This window comes from Hyaena hyaena, unplaced genomic scaffold (assembly GCF_003009895.1).
Source record: "Hyaena hyaena isolate Hyena2069 unplaced genomic scaffold, ASM300989v1 scaffold_41, whole genome shotgun sequence".
Taxonomy (NCBI): domain Eukaryota; kingdom Metazoa; phylum Chordata; class Mammalia; order Carnivora; family Hyaenidae; genus Hyaena; species Hyaena hyaena.
This window is the reverse complement of record NW_024080673.1, coordinates 1,248,047-1,267,271: the sequence shown is the minus strand read 5'-3', so window position 1 is coordinate 1,267,271 and position 19,225 is coordinate 1,248,047. Positions and strand designations below refer to the sequence as shown.

Genomic DNA, 19,225 nt, shown 5'->3' with positions numbered 1-19,225 from the left:
TGATCAGTGGAACAAGAGAGTGTCCAGAAATAGACCCATATATTCTTTGGTAAACAAGCAGAGGCATTCCAATGGAGAAAGGGCAGTCTTCTTTTCAAGAAATGGTGCTGGAACAATTGGATGTCCATATTCAAACAAACAAACAAAAGAATCTAAGACTTCAGGCCTTACACCCTTCACAAATATTAACTCAAAATGAATCAGAGACCTAAGTGTAATGCTCAAAGTATAAAACCCCTAGAAGTTAAAATAGGAGAAAATCTCGGTGATGTTGGATTTGGCAATGAGATAAAAAACCAAAAGGACAATCAATGAGAAAAAATTAACAAGTTAGACTTAAAGTTACAAACTTATCATCTATGAAAGACACTTTTTTTCCTACCTTTTTTTTTTCTTTTAATGTTTTATTTCTGAGAAAGAGAGAGAGAGAAACAGCATGAGCAGAGGAGGGTCAGAGAGAGAGGGAGACACAGAATCCCAAGCAGGCTCCAGGCTCTGAGCTAGCTGTCAGCGCAGAGCCCGACGCGGGGCTCGAACCCACAAACCGTGAGATCATGACCTGAGCCGAAGTTGGACGCTTAACCGACTGAGCCACCCAGGCGTCCCTATGAAAGACACTTTTAAGAGAATGAAAAAACAAGCCACAAATTGGGAGAAAATATTTGCAAAACACAAATCTGATAAAGGACTTGGACCTAAAATAGACAACAAACTTTCAAAACTCAGTAGCAGAAAAGAAACAATCCAGTTTTTTTTAAAAAATGGGAAGGGGTGCCTGAGTGGCTCAGTCGGTTAAGCATTCAACTTCAGCTCAGGTCATGATACTTCACTGGGCTCTGTGCTGACAGCTCAGAGCCCAGTGCCTGCTTCAGATTCTGTGTCTCCTCTCTTTGCCCCTCCCTCCACTTCTACTCTGTCTCCCAGAATTAAAATAAACAGTAAAAAAAAAAAAATTCTTTTAATTGGAAAAAGAACTGAATGGAGAACGCACCAACAAAAAATATATAGATGGCATATAAATATATGAAAGAATGCTCAAAATCATGTCATTAGAGAATCACAAGTTAAAACAAAAAGGAGACACTACTACACCCAGTAGAACAGCTAAAATAAAAAAAGGTATTTATAAACTTGACAATACCAACTGTTAGAATGCTTGTTTTGGGCAAGAGCATTCATTCATTGCTGGTAGAAATACAAAATGTGGGGGCGCTTGAGTGGCTCAGTCGGTTAAGTGTTTGACTCTTGATATAAACTCATGTTGTGATCTCATAATCATGAGACTGAGCCCCATGTCAGGCTCTGCCCTGAGAATGAAGCCTGCTTGGGATTCTCTCTCTCCCTCTCTCTCAAAATAAACAAGTACTGTTAAAAAAAGAAATACAAAATGGTACAACCACTTTGGAACACAGTTTGACGCTCTGACAAAAGTGAACAGTCTTAACCATCTATTATGAATTTAATTATGTTTCTCACAAAAGATACAGTGAAGTCCTAACACCTCAGTACTTGTGGATGTGACATTTGGATGAAGGGTCATTGTATATGCAATTAGTTAAGATAATGCCATACTGGAGTATGCTGAAGTCTTTAATCCAATCCAATCTGACCAGTACCCTTATAAAAGGAGAAGAAACATAAACAAACAGAGCGAACAGCATGTCAAGACGGAGGTAGGGATTGAAGTGATGCATCTATAGGTCCACAAACACTACGGATTGTGGACCATCCCCTGAAGCTAGAAGAGAGGCCTCACACATATTCTCCCTCACAGCCCTCAGAAAGAATCAAGTCTCCTTACACATTGATTTCAGATTTCTAGTCTCTAGAATTGTGAGAGGATTAAATTTCTGTCATAGTAAGCCTCTGAGCTTGTGAAACTTCCTCATGGTAGCTCTAGGAAACTAACATACTATATAATCCAACAAGTGCACTCCTAGATAACTACCCAACTAATTAAAAACTTATCTAAACAAAAACCTATACATTAACACTAACAGAAGCTTTATTCGTAACTGTCAGACTGGAAGCAACTAAGATATCTCTTTATCTTGGTGCCTGGAAAAACAAACTGTGCACATACATGTAATGAAATATTATTCAGTCATAAAAAGAAAAAGCTATCAAGCCACAAAAAGACATGCGGGAACCTTAAATGCATATGGCTAAGTGAGAACAGCCAGTCTGAAAAAGCAGCAAACTGTGTCCTTCCAATTATATGACATTCTAAAAAAGGCAAAACAATAGTAGTTAAACATATGAGTGGTTGTCTAGAGTACTGGCTTGGGGGGGGGGGGGATTAAGTAAATGAAGAACAGGTTATTGTTCAAGGCAGTAAAACTATTCTGTACAGTACTGTAATAATGAATACAAGACATCAAATATTTGTGAAAATCCACAGAACTTTACATTACAAAGGGTAAACTTTAGTGTCCACAAATATTTAAAATATACGTTAGGTGGTCAGGGGATACCATGATGGAATGTAGAATGTGATCAAAGAATTTAAAATGTATTATAAATATATGAAATAACCTCTCCTGAAGAAAGAGGACTAAGATGCTGAGCTAAGTTATTTTAGAAGTGAGTAGAATCTGTAAGAATAAAACCAAAAGGAAGTGTATATAAGCATTGTACTCTAGTTGACAATTTTCTTTCTTACGGTATACACGTTAACAATACTGAAATCACCATACATATGTACTAGAATTGAACGATTAAGTAAAGGGAGGATAGGAGCCAGGATTGGCTCCTATTGGCCAGGAGCCAGGTCTAGTTGAAGACCTAAGTATGACTTGGTGTTTAGCTTAATTACAGGTACATATGGTTACATATACAAATATTTATAAATATGTGTATGTATGTGTGTGTATACACACATACTTCTCCTTGCTCTATCAGATGAGAGGATCTGGAAGAAATGACACCCCAGTAGATATGAGTACACCTAGCCCCTATAACCTGGTTCTAACATCACTCTTTAATAAAAAGAAATCAAAGAAACCAATTCTCCAAAAAAGGACTTTTTGGAGAAATGGCAGATTTGGGGACTAGGGCAAGAAATATATAAGATGAACCTGGAGCATCATGTAGTACTAGAAAGTAAGAAAATAGTCAAAATATAAAAAGAAAACCCTCCAAAAAAACCAAAATCCCAAACAAAACAATAGCCCACAATGAAGGAGTTTGTCAAAAGGACACAGGAGTGAATTTAAAGAGCTCCCTCTGGCCAAAGGTATAACAATTTGAGCAACAAGAAAAACATAAAGTAGTATTGGGTAATAACCCAAAACATAAAAATCAATATCCAGGAGTCCGTTTGATATAAACAAATGATAAAATGAATGCATGAATGAATGAATTCAAATTTACCCTGCATTTAAGGAAATGAAGTATAACTCCCTATTCCTTAATTATGGGCTGCATAAACTTACTTTCTTTCAAAAAATACAGTATGGAAAGGGAGGAAAAAATCACAACTTTACAGTGGAGAAATATGACAAACACTGTATCAAGACAGGTGATCTATAGTGAAAATTCACATTGACAGCACATACCCTTGAGCTGACTTGATGACAACAGCCCTACCTCTGTGGTCTTCCTCCTCAAAACACATTACCCTAGTGTGATCATGAGGAAAATAGCCAACAAATGCCAATTAACGGTCATTCCATAAAATGCTACACCATTAAGTCTAAAAGTGTAAAGGACTTCAAAAACAAGAAAAGTCTGAGAAACTGTCACAAACAACAGATGCCTAAATAGACATGACTACTAAAGGCAATGTGTATCTGGATAGGATCCAGGAACAGAAAAAGAACATTAGGGAAAAACTGAGGAAACCTACGTAAAGTATGATATTTAATTAATCATAACACATTAATATTGGTACATTAATTAAGACATATATATCACACTAATCTAAGGCAATAATAGGGGACTGGTTATGGGGTATATAAAAACTCCCTGTACTATCTTTATATTTCTGTGTTTAAAACCTAAGTAATTCTAAAAATCTAAAATAAAAAATTATTTTTAAAAAAGGACATAAAAAATAATAAGGCTAGCCTCAGAAATAGGGAAAGGAAGGAAACAGGCAAATAATACAGTTTTAAAGGAATACAAACAGTCTCACCAGCACAATATTTTTAGGCTATCACCATCATTCTAACATTGAGCTTCGTTTATTTGAGAACTTGTGTCTTGAAGATTCTTCTGACCTCAAGAATCCTGTTTCTAAATATAGAAAGTCTAGCATCTAGAGACTCTGTATAGAATAGTAATTGATAGAGAGACTTGGGAGCTGTATTACTTCAGCTCAAAAATTTCAGCTCCTAGCACATACTAGCTGCAAATTCTTGGGCAGTATGCTTAACTTCTCTGTGCCTCAGCTTTCTCATCTATAAAAGGAATACTAATAGTAATAATAAAACCACTACCCCACCCCACAGGCATGCTGTGAGGATGAAGTAAATGAGTAGATGTAAAGCACTAGAACAGAACCTGGCACATAGGTGCTAGTTAAGTGCTAACTATTTAACCAATTCATTCATTCAACAAAAATGCATCAACACAGGAAGAGCTCAAGGAAACAGTGTAATTCAGCTTGGAACCGGTAAATGAAAACTAAGATTTATAGATACCAATGGAATCAAAACTGCCATCTCAGCTCACTTAGTCAAATGTAGGTAGGCTTATAGAAAAGGAAAACTAAAATTCTTCATGTCTATTTTAATTTTTTCATCCTCAAATCTATGAAGTTAATATTGGCAGACTGCATATCGTAACATCAATTTTAAGGTCTTCTGAGCGAAAATAACCTGTTTCCACAGGGCTCCTTCACTGTTTCCACACACCTACACATTTCTGCCTGCAGAGAAACAGACAAGGGTTTTCAAACTTCAACCTGCAGAAATTCTTCTGCCAGCATGGAACAACAGGTCCCACAGCCTCTCCCACTCCCCCTGCAGAGAAGCACCTTGACCAAAAGAAAAGCATTGATAGTGATGGCTATAGGGCCCCGTTCCAAGTTTTTATTTATTAATATGTCCCAAAATAGCAACAAAGTAAGGTAAACCAAGTAGTCCAGCCTTAACAAATGGTTTCCTTTTCTTTTGAAAAAGGAAGGAAGTGATACTTTATTTGGTATACAACCCCCAAATGTTTTCTCAAGTAACAGGAAGGAGGAAATTTTTAAGAAGTGTGTGTGTGTGTGTGTGTGTGTGTGTGTGTGTGTGTGTGTTTGTGTGTTTTGGGGATGGGGGACTAAAATAGAGTATTAACAAAAAATGTTACCAAAAAAAGTAGGAATTTTCTGGCTTTGATAAAAGATACTGTAGACAAGTAAAGACAGAATCCATGTACTGAAACTTTTGTCCATTATGACACAATATTAGGCTATTATATAAATCCAGGATATTAATCCCAACTTCCTAAGTAAAAATGAACACTGTAAAAATTTCTAAATACTAAATTTCTATAGAGAACAACAGTCCTTAAATACTTGACAAATAGGGTAGGAAATGTGTAGGTTTAATATTTTTTGCCATGCATATCCTATTAAATTACCTGCTTTGTGTTAATGTGAAACTATTTTTCACATTTACATTTTTTCATGAATAAACAGTTTCAATAATTTTCAACTTAAGAATAAGGACAAAGTGGTTCACAAGTAATTATTAAAAAACAAAATAATAGTGCAACAGCCTGACTGAAGACTATGATCTGAGTTTCATTATTTATGGAATACAAATTCACAAGAGTTTCTGTATATTCACTGCATAGTTCTTGAAACAACATTTAATTGCATTAAACCGAGAGAAGGAGAAACAGAAAGTAATTAAAGCAGTTTAAACTAGATCTGTAAAATTAATTTTATTAAACAGTGCAGCTGCATTTAAAATATATTTTTATACTTGCAATACCCGATGATCACTTAACTAGAATTAAACATAACTTATCATTCCAATTTAAAGTTAATGATTACCTGATATACAGTAGATAGATTACATAAATCCACAAGGAATGAATACATTAGAAAAAAGATAACAGTGGAAAAATACTAGAAGGGGGAGTAATGCTAGTTGAAGAAAGTCATTTGTTTCTAAAACTAGGGAGGAATGATCACAGTAGACAGCTAAATTACACAAGACTCCAAGTGGGTATTCAAGTATCTAAAAAAAAAGTAGGTTCGATAACAGAGATGTACAATTGCCTTCCTAAAGCTTTTAGCTATTTGATGAGTCAAATATTCATCATTTCAAAACATACTTTTCAACTTAAAAATCAGAAAAGGTGGTTGACCTCCAAATTAAACTGTATTTCCTTCTGTGACTTCACTACCATTTTGTGATAAGAGCAGGAAAAGGAGAACAACATTAAGAAATAGAATGAAGGTCAAACCAGAGTTCATGTAATTTACATATATACAAGTTCTTTCTACTTCACAACACTTTTAATTTACTAACTTTTATCCACACTAGCTTAGTAAGATCCCATAAAAATGGCATTTCAACTCTACTGCTAACAGAGGATATTAGAGGTTGTGAGCTGTGATCTTACATATGCGCTTTGCACTGTTAAGGATTCTTTTTTATGAAAAATCAACATCATTGATAGGATTTAACATAATAACCTTGTAAGCTTGAATAGGTGTAAATGAATGAGTCTTTAAAAGGCTGGTGAGGGGCGCCTGGGTGGCTTAGTCGGTTAAGCGTCCGACTTTTGCTTAGGTCATGTTCTCGTGGTTCGTGGGTTCGAGCCCTGCGTCGGGCTCTGTGCTGACTGCCAGCTCGGAGCCTGGAGCCTGTTTCAGTCTGTGACTCCCTCTCTCTCTGACCCTCCCCTGCTCACGCTGTCTCTCTTTCACTCTCCCAGAAATAAATAAAACATTTAAATAAAATAAAATAAAATAAAATAAAATAAAATAAAATAAAAGGCTGGTGAAAAGAGAGAATTATGATGGACACAGAAGTGGAGTCCTTTTTAAGGTGTTGAGGAAATATTAAATAGTTCTTTTAAATGCATTAAGAAATAAGAACGCTGTTGACACAGTGCTGAAGTCACTCAACATGTGACAAGAATTATGTAACTGTAAATAGTAAGAGATGAGGAAACACAGATGGCGTAATGAAAAATTCTTGCTGGTGGAAGGTTCATCATGAATTCCACACAATCCTTAGTCAAATGTTAACTGAGGAGAAGACAGGAATTTAATGAAGAATATAAAAGTTAAGAAGGCTTAAGGTGCTGATCAAATGTTTATTTCAATCCATGAACAATTCCATAGATTCAAAGCCCATCTAAACATCTCTATAATGTCTCTATGACATCAAAATGAAGAACAAGGTAGCAATGACAACAATCAGCAGGTGATGAGATATCCCCTCTGAATTACTGGTGGAGTTTATCAAGATGGTGTTACCTGAAATAATGTAATCTCTCTAGACATAAAACTCGTCTGTTTAAAAAGTTAGAGACAAACATACACATTCATACACGTATTACACATTTATTTTATACATATTAGATAAAATGGTTATGCCTAGTTTTGAGGTTTTCAAGTTTATATTCCTGTTTGATGAAAACATACTCAGGGACTAAAAACATGAGCCTCTGTCAGTCACTTTGGATACTCAAATTTATTAATTTGTGAAGACACTTTTGGAATTCATCCTGTTTCAAAATAGAAATTTCTGTTGTTTCCCATATGTCTATGTACTACCCCTTCATTTATACTGTTGAAGTTCTTCATAGGCAATGACTTTGTTTCTATATAAACAAATGCCTATAGAATAAAGAGTACAAACTAAAAACTTAGGTAATTATAAACTAGCATAAACCAAGAAACCCTATATCAAACCTTCTGCACAGCATTCATGTTACACTGTAATTCATTTTTTTTCCTATAGAAGAGAATGTGGAGATAGGCCATTGGTCAAGTCTATATGTAACTAAAGCTAAGACAGTTAACTGGGAGAATCTTTTATATTTCCGCTTATACTTTTCAAAAATGCAATACATTTTCTTCATTACTAATATATCTTTAAAAAGCTTAGGTTTTGCTGTTTCTCTTAAAGACCTCATGAAAACAGTGACACATTCTCAAACTGAATAAAAATTAGAACTTTGGTGATAATAAAATACTACTTTTTAAAGTTTTTATTTTGTGTGTGTGTATGTGAGAGAGAGAGAGAGAGACAGAGACAGAGAGAGGGAGAGAGACAGAGACAGAGAGAGGGAGAGAGACAGAGAAAGAGAGCAGGGAACAGGCATAGAGAGAGGGAGAGTGAGAATCCCAAGCAGGCTCCATGCTGTTAACCCAGAACCCGATGAGGGGCTCAAACTCACAAACCGTGAGGTCATGACCTTAGCCAAAATTGAGTTGGACACTAACTGACCGAGCCACCCAAGAGCTCCTTGGGGTTGAATTTTAAGCACACTCATACTTTCTCTGCCACCATATTGTAATACTAATGTTTCAAGTGTGCACGCCCACATACACACACATACACAACACATTCATTCTCATTCTTTATCTGTCCCCTCTCCTCTTTATAGGTAGACTTAGGGTCTTAAGGAAAGATGAGAGCACATGGCAAATAGTAGTCATTAAAAATTGGTTGTGGAATTTTATAAAAGACCTAAAAATCAGGAAAATACTTACTTCATCAGCTACCATACACCTGGAAAAAATAAAAATAAAACCAAGTTAATATCTCCATTATCAAAGACAACCATTTTAAAAGTTTTGATTAAGTAGTCTGCCACAAAACAGTTTTGAAGTACTTACAAATTTTAAAGTACTAAGCCAGAGAGAGGTGTTTATAAGACTCTGCAGCTGCCAATGGCATATGGTTATGTGGGAGGATTAGAGATTCAGAAATGTTGTTCCCCACTGCCCACCCATGGAGGCAGCTATAATGACCCTTCAAAAATGAGAACAAAATGGTAAGTGATTGTACCGACGACTTCCCTTCTTACCAATCAATCTTAAAATTGGTCTTCCCTAGAGATTAGAAGAATGCTGTATAAAAGTACAAAAAAAGAAATCTCAACCACATATTAGTATGTTATACCTATGATTTTATATGTTGTATTATATATGCTCGGCCTATTTTCAAGCTGAATTTTGGTTTCTACTACTATTTGGCTAAAGTTTTTCTATTCTTTTTTGTTCACCTATCAAAGTAAATTCTATATGCTGAAAATTAAGGATGGGGGCATAAGCTAAGATCTTAAGTAGAAGAAAAGGCAAAAAGTAGGTGTGGTCAGGATCATGAGGGGTTCCTCAGAGACAGAGAGTGCATCCTATGATGAAAAGCCAATTTCTTACCTGAAAGGATTTCCAGGAAACCTAAAAAACACTAGAGTGTTCTAATTAGAAGGAATAAAGTCCCTATTTCTATTCTTTTCTTCCTTTATTCCCAATGATCTTAACACTATGCAATTTTATGAGATTTCTTTCCCCTTAAAATACAAATTAGGAATTTGGTAATGAATATACTGTCAAAGAATAAGTCACAGGCAAAACAGAATTTTGATCATAGAAAAAAAGTCAGATTACATAATAAGCATTTTTAGAGAAAGATTAAATATAAATACTTGAACTGAAATTTAAAACATACTCAAAAGTAAAAAGTTTATTACATGTTTTGCGAACAAGTCATAGAAAACTAAATAACAATAACTTAAAAAACATGATTTATTTCCAGAAAGATTCACATGTACACCTACTTTTTCATTTTTTTTTTTTTTATATTTTTATTTATTTCTAGGAGAGAGAGAGAGACAGCGTGAGCAGGGGAGGCTGAGAGAGAGAGGGAGTCACAGACTGAAACAGGCTCCAGGCTCTGAGCTGGTAGTCAGCACAGAGCCCGACGCGGGGCTCGAACCCACAAACCACGAGATCATGACCTAAGCAAAGCCAGACGCTTAACCGACTAAGCCACCCAGGCGCCCCCTACTTTTTCATTTTAAAATGAAACTTGGGGCTCCTGGTTGGCTCAGTCAGTTGGGTGTCTGACGTAGGCTCAGGTCATGACGTCGCCATTCCTGAGTTCGAGCCCCATGTCAGGCTCTGGGCTGACAGCTCAGAGCCTAGAGCCTGCTTCAGATTCTGTATCTCCCTCTCTCTCTGTTCCTCCCCCACTCACGCTCTGTCTCTCTCTGTTTCTCTGTCTCTCTCAAAAATAAACATTAAAAAAAAGCTAAAATGAAACTCAAATTTGGTAAAGATGTCACTTGAAGTATATATTATTTATGAAGTGTCTACTACCTACCTAGTAAGTGCTAGGGATATAGTAATGAATTATGAAGTCCTCACTTCAAAGAAGGTGACTGGAAGAAGACAATAAAATAAACATATGGCTTAAGTGGTGAGAGGTGCTAGGGAAAAAAATGAAACAGGGTAAGGAGGAATAGGCATGTAGGAAAGGATCTATTGAATACAATGGTAGGGAACAGTCTCTATTACAAGGCAGTACAAACATTTAAGAAAGACAAATTTAACAAGTAAGGGAATCATAAGAAAATTTGGAAGTGATCAGCTTGTACTCAAACAAAGTGATTAGCAAGTACACGGGCTCTGAGATCAGATGATTATAACGTAATTAAGAAGGAGGAATAAGAAAGGCACTCTGCCTAACGTGCACTAAATTAGGAAAATAGTAGAATATAAGGTTGAAAGGCGGCTGGGAAAGCCTTCTGCCATGGAGAACCTCCTGAACAACTGCATGGGGCTTGGATTTTCTTAGAATCCTTTAGAGGGAAGCACTATTTTGCCTTTTAAAAAGATTACTCTGGCTTATAGAGAATAAATTGTAGAGGGCAAGAACAGAAGAAGGGAGAGCAGTCAGGAGGCAACAATAGACCAGGAAGGACAAAATAATGCATAGATGAGTGGTAGAGGTAGAAGTGGTGAGGAGTTTGGTTCATTTTGAAAGTACAGCCAATAGGATGTGTGGATTAATTGGGATGGGGATGTAAAAATAAGAGAGAGAAGTCAAGAATAAATCTTAAGATACTGACATGAGAATTAACTGTAAAAAATGGTTCCAATGCCATTCACCGAGGTAAGAATGGCTTGGGAGAATTAGGTTTGACAATGACAATCAAGTGATCAGTTTGGACATGCAACCTTTGTGATATACATTAGATTGCCAAGTCAAACTGTTGAGTAGGTAACTGGATATGTGCATCAGGACGGTAAGGGGCAGGAAATACAATAAATTTGAGAGTCATCAGAATGTAAATGGCATTGGAATTAGTGAGGATCCAAAGTATTCTGAAATATGACAACTTGACTGTGGCCTGTTCTTCCCTATGCTCATCTCCAACTTCCTGAACTTTCTAAAGTTAAGCAGTTGCTGAGACATCTTAAGGCCCTAGAGGAGTAACATCAGATCAAACTGGTTTGCAGTTACATTGTCCTGTTGGTGGCTAACTGAAAAGCGACATCACTGAAATAACTTAGCTTCTAGGTGTCAGAGGACCCCAATGGTAAGTTTACCTCCAATCTCTTGGAATATGCTGTATTTTCCTATTGTGAGACAGATGAGTGTTCCCTATTTTGGAACTAGGGCAGTTGAGTACATTAGACAGCTTCAGGCTTCCTTTAGGTATCCCTAGAAGGCTAACTATCCTTAAACTTTAGTCACTGTATCTATTCTGACTGCTAGGATTCCTATTGTTAAGGACAGTTTAGCAAGCAGACATGATTTCCAATAAGACATCACAGGAAAACAACTGATAACGTGAAAGGCCCAATCACTTGAAAGAACAGAGTAAGCTTGAATAAACAGAACTTGTATCTACTGAAAGAGGAAGTGCCAGGGCGCCTGGGTGGCTCAGTCGGTTAAGCGTCCGACTCCAGCTCAAGTCATGATCTCATGGTTCGTGGGTTTGAGTCCCGCGTCAGGCTCAGCTAGCTCAGAGCCTGGAGACTGTTTCGGATTCTGTGTCTCCTTCTCTCTCTGACCCTCCCCTGCTCACACTGTCTCTCTCTCTCTCTCTCAGAAATAAATAAAATCATTAAAAATTTTTTGAAAGAGGAAGTGACAGAAAAGATAAACACTTGTGCAACAAATATTAGAGCACTTAAATAAATTCTAATGTATCACATACATACACCTTAAAGCTTAAAATCACAATTTTCAAACTAAAATGAGCACATGAATTTAAAAAAATCATTACTGACACCTAATTAAATAGACTGGAAGATGAAGGGGAAGGATTATCTCAAAACACAAAGCAAAGAGTTAAGTAAATGTACAGGCACAGAAAAGAAAAAAAATACTTGAAGGATAAATCCAGAAAAATGTGAAAAATGGATGTTCAAAAGTAGAAAAGACATAATGTGAAGCAGAAGCAACAATTATGTAATTAATAAAAGAAAATTTACTCAGGTTGATAAAACACCTCTAATGGATAATTGGAAAGGGTATAACTAAGTTTCAGGTTGGATCAAAAAGACAAATATCTACTCATATCCTTATAAAATGCAGTAATCTAAAAAGAAAACCCTTGTAAGTGTTCAGACAGAAAGAATAATTATTCATAAATGGAAAAGCCAGGACTGGCACTGGACTTATCAACACTAGAAGCTAAAGAACCATGGAAGAGGGTCCAGACTACTTGAACAGAAAGGAGAACTCATGCATCTTATATCTAACCAATATACCCATTATTTGTAAGGGATGGCAAAAAGATATTTGATACCAACCAGTATCTCCAAGATTACAAAACACAAGTAAACCCTAGGAGAAAAATACTTAAGAAAACAATCAAACAATAAACACACCTCAACACAGATTGAAGACCAGAGAAGATGAAAATGAAATCTGGTAAGCAATGATGCTTGAAGTGCGTGAATTTAATGGGTGATGTGTATTCTACACGGCGACTCCAAAAATAGAAAAGACACATTCTGAAAAAGTGTAAGTGAAAAATTAAAGAGAGGCAACAAGGAAGAAGGGTGCTAAGAAGTATTCTAAAGCAGAATACCAAACAGATGACATTTAAAATCAGAAGACTAAGTGAAATCACCTAGGGACTAAGAATATAGAGAGGAGAGAACTATGGCTGACCCCTGGAGCACTCCGACATATAGGGGTACAAAGAGAAGGATAGAGAAAGAGAACTGAGAAGGAGTGTCTAGTAATGTAAAATAGATACAAGAGGAATATGGTACCCTAGAAGGCCAATAAAGAAATTGTCTCAAGAAGGAAGGAATAAACAACTATAGTAAATGCTACTAAAAAAAAGTCTAATAAAATGAGGTCTGACAATTGACCGTTTGATATGCCAAGAGATCCCTAATTCGACAAGAGCAACTCTGATAAAATGGCAGGAGACAAAAGCCTTCCATTCCAAGAGAGAATGGAAGGAGAGGAAGAGGGAAAAGTAAATAAAGATTACTATCTCAAGGAATTATCCTGTAGAGGGGAACAGAGAAAAATGATAGTAGCTGGCAAGAAAACTAAGATCCATAGGTTTTGTTGTTGTTGTTTTTTTAAAGATAGAATAGTACAAATAACCCAATAAATATCTTACTGATCCTATGAGTAATATCTAGCAGGCAGGTAGAAGTATAGATGAGGAACTTGAAAATCAGGTCAAGAGACTAAGTAAAAATGAGAAAGGGAGTGCTTGGGTGGCTCAGTCAGTTAAACATCTTCCCCACCTTGTATGCACTCTCCCCTCTCATAATAAATAAATAAACATTTAAAAAATGAGAAAGGAGCTGTGCATGAAGATGATCATAAAGCAAAGAGAAGTGAATTAGGTTCTCATGTGTAAATTGTAAAAAGACGGAGAGGAATTTTTCATGGCTAGAACCTTGGGAAACATTCTCATTTAGAAAAAAAAAAAAAAAAGTGAAGAGAACTACTCAAAAGAGTTGAAGAATAAGGATCAGGATCTAAGAAGCCCAGGGAAACATTCAGAACAGAGCAAATGGTTAACAGTGTTCAAATGTCACAAAGTTGTTGGAAAGGACGAAGGCTAAAAGGCCATCATTAAAAGTTACCAGGAGCTCGCTTGTAAACATTATGTAAAAGTGGTTAAGAAGATGGTGGCCAGTAAAAAATGGAGGCAACAGATATAGAGTAATCAAAAATCCTGGTAGCAAAAATAAAAATAGAGCAGTACCTACAGAACATGTTGAAAACCTGAATAGTGGACAGGAAGTCAATACTGCAAAACAAACAAGAAAGCTGACTGATGGAGTCCTCAATGTGCTACCATAATTTAAAAAGGGAAAATATGGCTAATACAATTTCTCACTTCATAGAAATTTTACACCACACTTGATTGAAATGAAAATCTAGTTTGTAATCAAAAGACTACCCATCACCACAGTTACCCATTAGAAATAAAAATAGCTCTCTCTCCCATTGGGAAATGTCAAACACAATCCAAGTTACAAGGACTTTAACCTACAGCTAAAAAGAAAATTTCCTTCTTTAAAGAATATCTATTATATTTGCCAAGCCTGGTTTGATGCGCCAACAGCTATATAATTCTATCTGAATTTTACAAGCAGTTCAGTTTTCCAATGTTACAAAAAACAAATAATATTCTTTGTTCCAAACTCATGTTAATTGCTTGAATTATAGTTTATCCAACTTGGCTACAGACATCAAAAAGCAACTTTTTGTTTCACTGAGTTGTTTCCAAAACCTTCAGGCTCCTTACATTAATCATCCACTTACAGTATCAAGACATATATTCCAGTGTCTGCAGCAACCATATCTTTGGATGCACATGCTCAGGGTTTGCTATTTTTAACCCAAATTTTCATATGGCTAGAAAAGAGAAAGCTGAACAGCATAATGCTTTTCTGAGGATCATTTTACACACCAGCTAAATTTCTAATCTAAGACTCACAGAACTGAACAATTTGTGTTTAACTTGAGGCATTTCTCCAATTTCTTTATATTAAAAAAAATCTACCTTTTTTTATAACACCCATATTTCTTGAATATATCATGTCTGTAAAAAGAAAACAGCAAAAGAGTATTTTGGTAACACTGCAGCAAGGGAACAGTAAGAGAGTATTTTGATAACACTGACAGTTCAGTGAGGCGAACATATGTAAGATGAACAAAAGTAAGATGTTTGGAATCATAAGTACAGCATTCAGGACTTTGTACCTGAACACAAGATCTGCTTCGTCAACTACCATGCATTCTTCAACCTCAGAAGTGGGCTATTTCTGGGGCGCCTGAGTGGTTCAGTCGGTTAAGCGTCCAACTTCAGCTCAGGTCATGATCTCACGGTTCATGGGTTCCAGCCCTGCGTCAGGCTCTGTGTTGACAGCTAGCTCAGAGCCTGGAGCCTGTTTAAGATTCTGTATCTCCCTCTCTCTGACTTTCCCTTGCTCACACTGTCTCTCTCAGAAATAAATAAAATATTTTAAAGAATTAAAAAAAAAAAAAGAAGTGGGCTATTTCCTCTGGGAAAATATTGACCTTCCAGATCTTTATATGCAATCTGTCCTTTATCAGGTGTCAACCATTTATACACTAAATCATGTTATATAGACCATAGCATGCTTTAGTATACATATACTTGACAAGTGCTAACTTAATGTGACTTTAACAAAGTCTACCCACTCTCCCCAGAGACAAAGCTAGTGGGACCAGGAATTCGAAGATCAAGTCATAATACTTATTCCAGCCACACCAATGTCTTAAAATACTTTACCCCATAACTATAATAGCTCAACAGAATAAAATGACATTTTATTTAGCTTTAATATTATTTACTTTTTGAACAGAGGATACATCTATATGTACATGATTCAAGAGGTATAAAAGTGGAAAATCTCTTGGGTGCCTGGGTGGCTCAGTTGATTAAGCGTTCGACTTCAGCTCAGGTCATAATCTCATGGTTCGTGGGTTCAAGCTCCACATTGGGCTCTGTGCTGACAGCTAGTTCAGATCCTGGAACTTGTCTTCAGATTCTGTGTCTCCCTCTCTCTCTGACCCTACCCTGCTCAGGCTGTCTTGCTCTCTCAAAAATAACTAAAACATTAAAAAAAAAAAAGTGTAAAGTCTCTCTCCAATCCCTATTCCTCAAGGATGTCCCAGGTGTTAGCTGCTCTGAAGGAGACAAAGTTATCAATTTATTGTGTAGCCTTTTAGAAATATTCTGTTTAGTTATGTGTGTATATGTTTGTATCTATGTGTGTATCACAAATAATAATGTAAAATTTAACCTTTCTTAATCTCATGTAAAATTCTAAAAGTGTACAATATACCACTGTAACATGATGAAATAGAAAAGGAAAAAATTCAGGCTGGATTTTTTTTTTTCCAAAACCTTGTTTTTCGTTGCTTTGGCAAATGACAAGTATATACAGTCAGAAATACTTCAAGTTCATCTCTTATCTAGCTTGGCCTCTTCACACATGTCTGGGAAAAACAACCATTTCCTGGAAAAGCTCTCCTGGGCTTCCCAGCTGCTCCCGATTCTTCTCCTAGGTTTTATCTGTCGCTTTTCTCCATGCCTACACCTCTTTCACCCTGTTCAGTGTTCAACCTTTATAGTCATTTTCTCTTTGTGCTCTACTTCTTATCCTAAAGCTATCATCCATTCTCTTAGTTTTAAATGCCACCCATATGAATCCTAAATCTGTACCTAAGGCTTTTAGCATACGTTCCAGATTCATATTTAGAAGCTCTATTTGGACATTCCCCTTCTGCCACCCCGGATATCTTGAAGTTATTATGACATGCTACTCATGTTGATATTTGAAACTAAAGCTAATAAGCTCCAGATATAGTAAAATGAAGTAAAATAAAATAAAATTTCTAAAGGAGTTATTTAAACATCTGATCTGAGTCTGTGAGTCTTACCCTTGGGTTATGATACTGAACAAACCGTGAGATCATGACCTGAGCCGAAGTTGGAGGCTTAACCGACTGAGCCACCCAGGCGCCTCTCCCCATAACTTTTTAATAAGAGCAAAACTGGAAAAAATTTCTGTATCCTCTTAGATGGTTTAAAAAAGAAAAGGTGTGTATCAGCTGTTTTGAGAGAATTATTTTTGTTTCAGGATGTATAGTAACTCCCACTGGGCCATTATGTCACATATTAGCTTTTATAAATTATTTTATTCTTGTTTATAAAATTTCAAGTCCCAAAGTTCATTATTCCTACAGCAATTAGTGAAAAAATTTTAGGGCTTAATTAGACATACATTAGAATATATTAGAGTTATAAACAAAATATAGTTTATATAAAATGAACTAAGAAGTCACATCTGCTTGATCTAGTCTAAAGTGATTTTATAAGTAGTAAAAATGCTTCATAGTACGAAAATTGCTTTGTTAGTAAAGACATGTGCATCAGTGATACTTAAATGTTGACAGGTAGATAGAGAAATAAGTTAAATACTTTATTACAAATTGAGAGCCTCTCTCAGAATATAATAGAACACTAACCATTATTTATGAATTCCTTTTTTGCCTGGTTTTGGATTTATTGAATTATATGCTAATAAAACCTGAAACTATTTCCAAGATGAGAACATATTTACCAAAACTAAGAATATACCACAAAATAGAAACAATCCAATTTATTATCTATCATACTGTTTCAATTTACTTTTTTAAGGATAGAGAATTGAGTCCACATATGTGGATCTTGAGAAACTTAACAGAAGATCATGGGGGAAGGGAAGGGGAAAAAATAGTTACAGAGAGGGAAGGAGGCAAACCACAAGAGACTCTTAAATACAGAGAACAAACTAAAGGTGGATGGCGGAGGGGGGGGCGGGGAGTGTGTGACAGGCATTGAGGAGGGCATCTGTTGGGATGAGAAGTGGGTATTGTATGTAAGCTAATTTGACAATAAATTCTATTGGAAAAAAAAAGAGAATATTGAATCCAGCTGAACATAATAAAAAGCCAAATAGCAATGGCTAAAATAGGACTATTTTCCCTTTCACCCTCCACCACACCCCCTTCCTGAACAGGAAGTTTGGAGTTAGGTAAGTCCACAATGGGGCAGCAGCCAACATGAAAGTGTCCCACCTCTACAATCTTCTTGTCCTTTCCTTTAGGGTAGGTCAAAAGATAGCTGGTAGAGGGGCGCCTGGGTGGCTTAGTCGGTTAAGTGTCTGACTTTCGCTTAGGTCATGATCTCGCGGTTCGTGGGTTCGAGCCCCGCGTCGGGCTCTGTGCTGACTGCCAGCTCAGAGCCTGAAGCCTGTTTCAGTCTGTGACTCCCTCTCTCTCTGACCCTCCCCTGCTCACGCTGTCTCTCTCTCTCTCCTAAAAATAAAAAAAAAACAAAAAAAAAAAAAAAAAAAAAGATAGCTGGTAGAGTTCCAGGTTTGGCAGCAATATTTGATGCAGGAAAAAAGGGAGAGGACAAAAGGGCACTTGCCAAATTAGTTGACACTATTTTAACAAGCTTTCCCAGAATCATCACCCAGTGACTTCTACTGGTGTCTCCTTGGCCACACTGTATCAAATAACCACTCCTGGGGAAAATGGAGTTTGGAAAAGAGTGCTTTAGCTGGTCACATAGATCACTCCCTCACCTCCCCACCCCAACCCAGGGTTTTGTCTGAGGGAAAGGGAAAAAGGGATTTGTGAAAGGAACTTTGGGTTTTGCCACAAAATCCAAGGTCAATTTTAAGTAAGAGTGATTTGGAAACACTGTAGGCTCTATTGCATAAAGATCAAGTCACTGAGGTTTTATTCACATCAGTATTAAATAGGTATATGACTATGGATATAATTAAGAGGAAAAGAAATTCTTCATTTCATATTGACTATCATAGTTACTAATAATGAAAGCTTAAAGTTTGGAGGCTAAAAAAATCAGTTCTCTCATTAGTATGATGTTATGCATGCATGCACTCATGTTTCAGGTGATATCTCAATTCTTATACCTTTCTCTCTTCTGACTATTGTAAAAAAAAAAAAAAACCTCTACTCATTTACCATTTCATAATAATTTGTCATGTGTGCAGGAGAAAACATGCCTCATTTAATCCTAAATGCAAAACACAGCACCAAATATACACATAACTGATGTAAAGTAATTATTCAGATAATCCAGAAGAAAACTAAGTACTTCACCATTAAAATGAGAATTCTATTTTTTTTTAATTTTTAAGATTTGTTTATTTTTGGGGCGCCTGGGTGGCTTAGTCGGCTAAGCGTCCGACTTTCGCTTGGGTCATGATCTCGCGGTTCGTGGGTTCGAGCCC

General features: G+C 36.4%; 1 protein-coding gene across 2 annotated transcripts in view; it reads right to left on the bottom strand.

Annotated features, from left to right (window-relative positions):
• ZRANB3 (zinc finger RANBP2-type containing 3) overlaps positions 1-19,225 on the bottom strand; it is a 285,634-nt gene that overhangs the window by 156,802 nt on the left and 109,607 nt on the right. For both annotated transcript variants that reach the window (XM_039229949.1, XM_039229948.1), the window contains one exon: positions 8,666-8,684. In XM_039229949.1, coding sequence (XP_039085880.1) covers positions 8,666-8,684 — 19 coding nt within the window. The remainder of the gene's footprint in view (positions 1-8,665; positions 8,685-19,225) is intronic.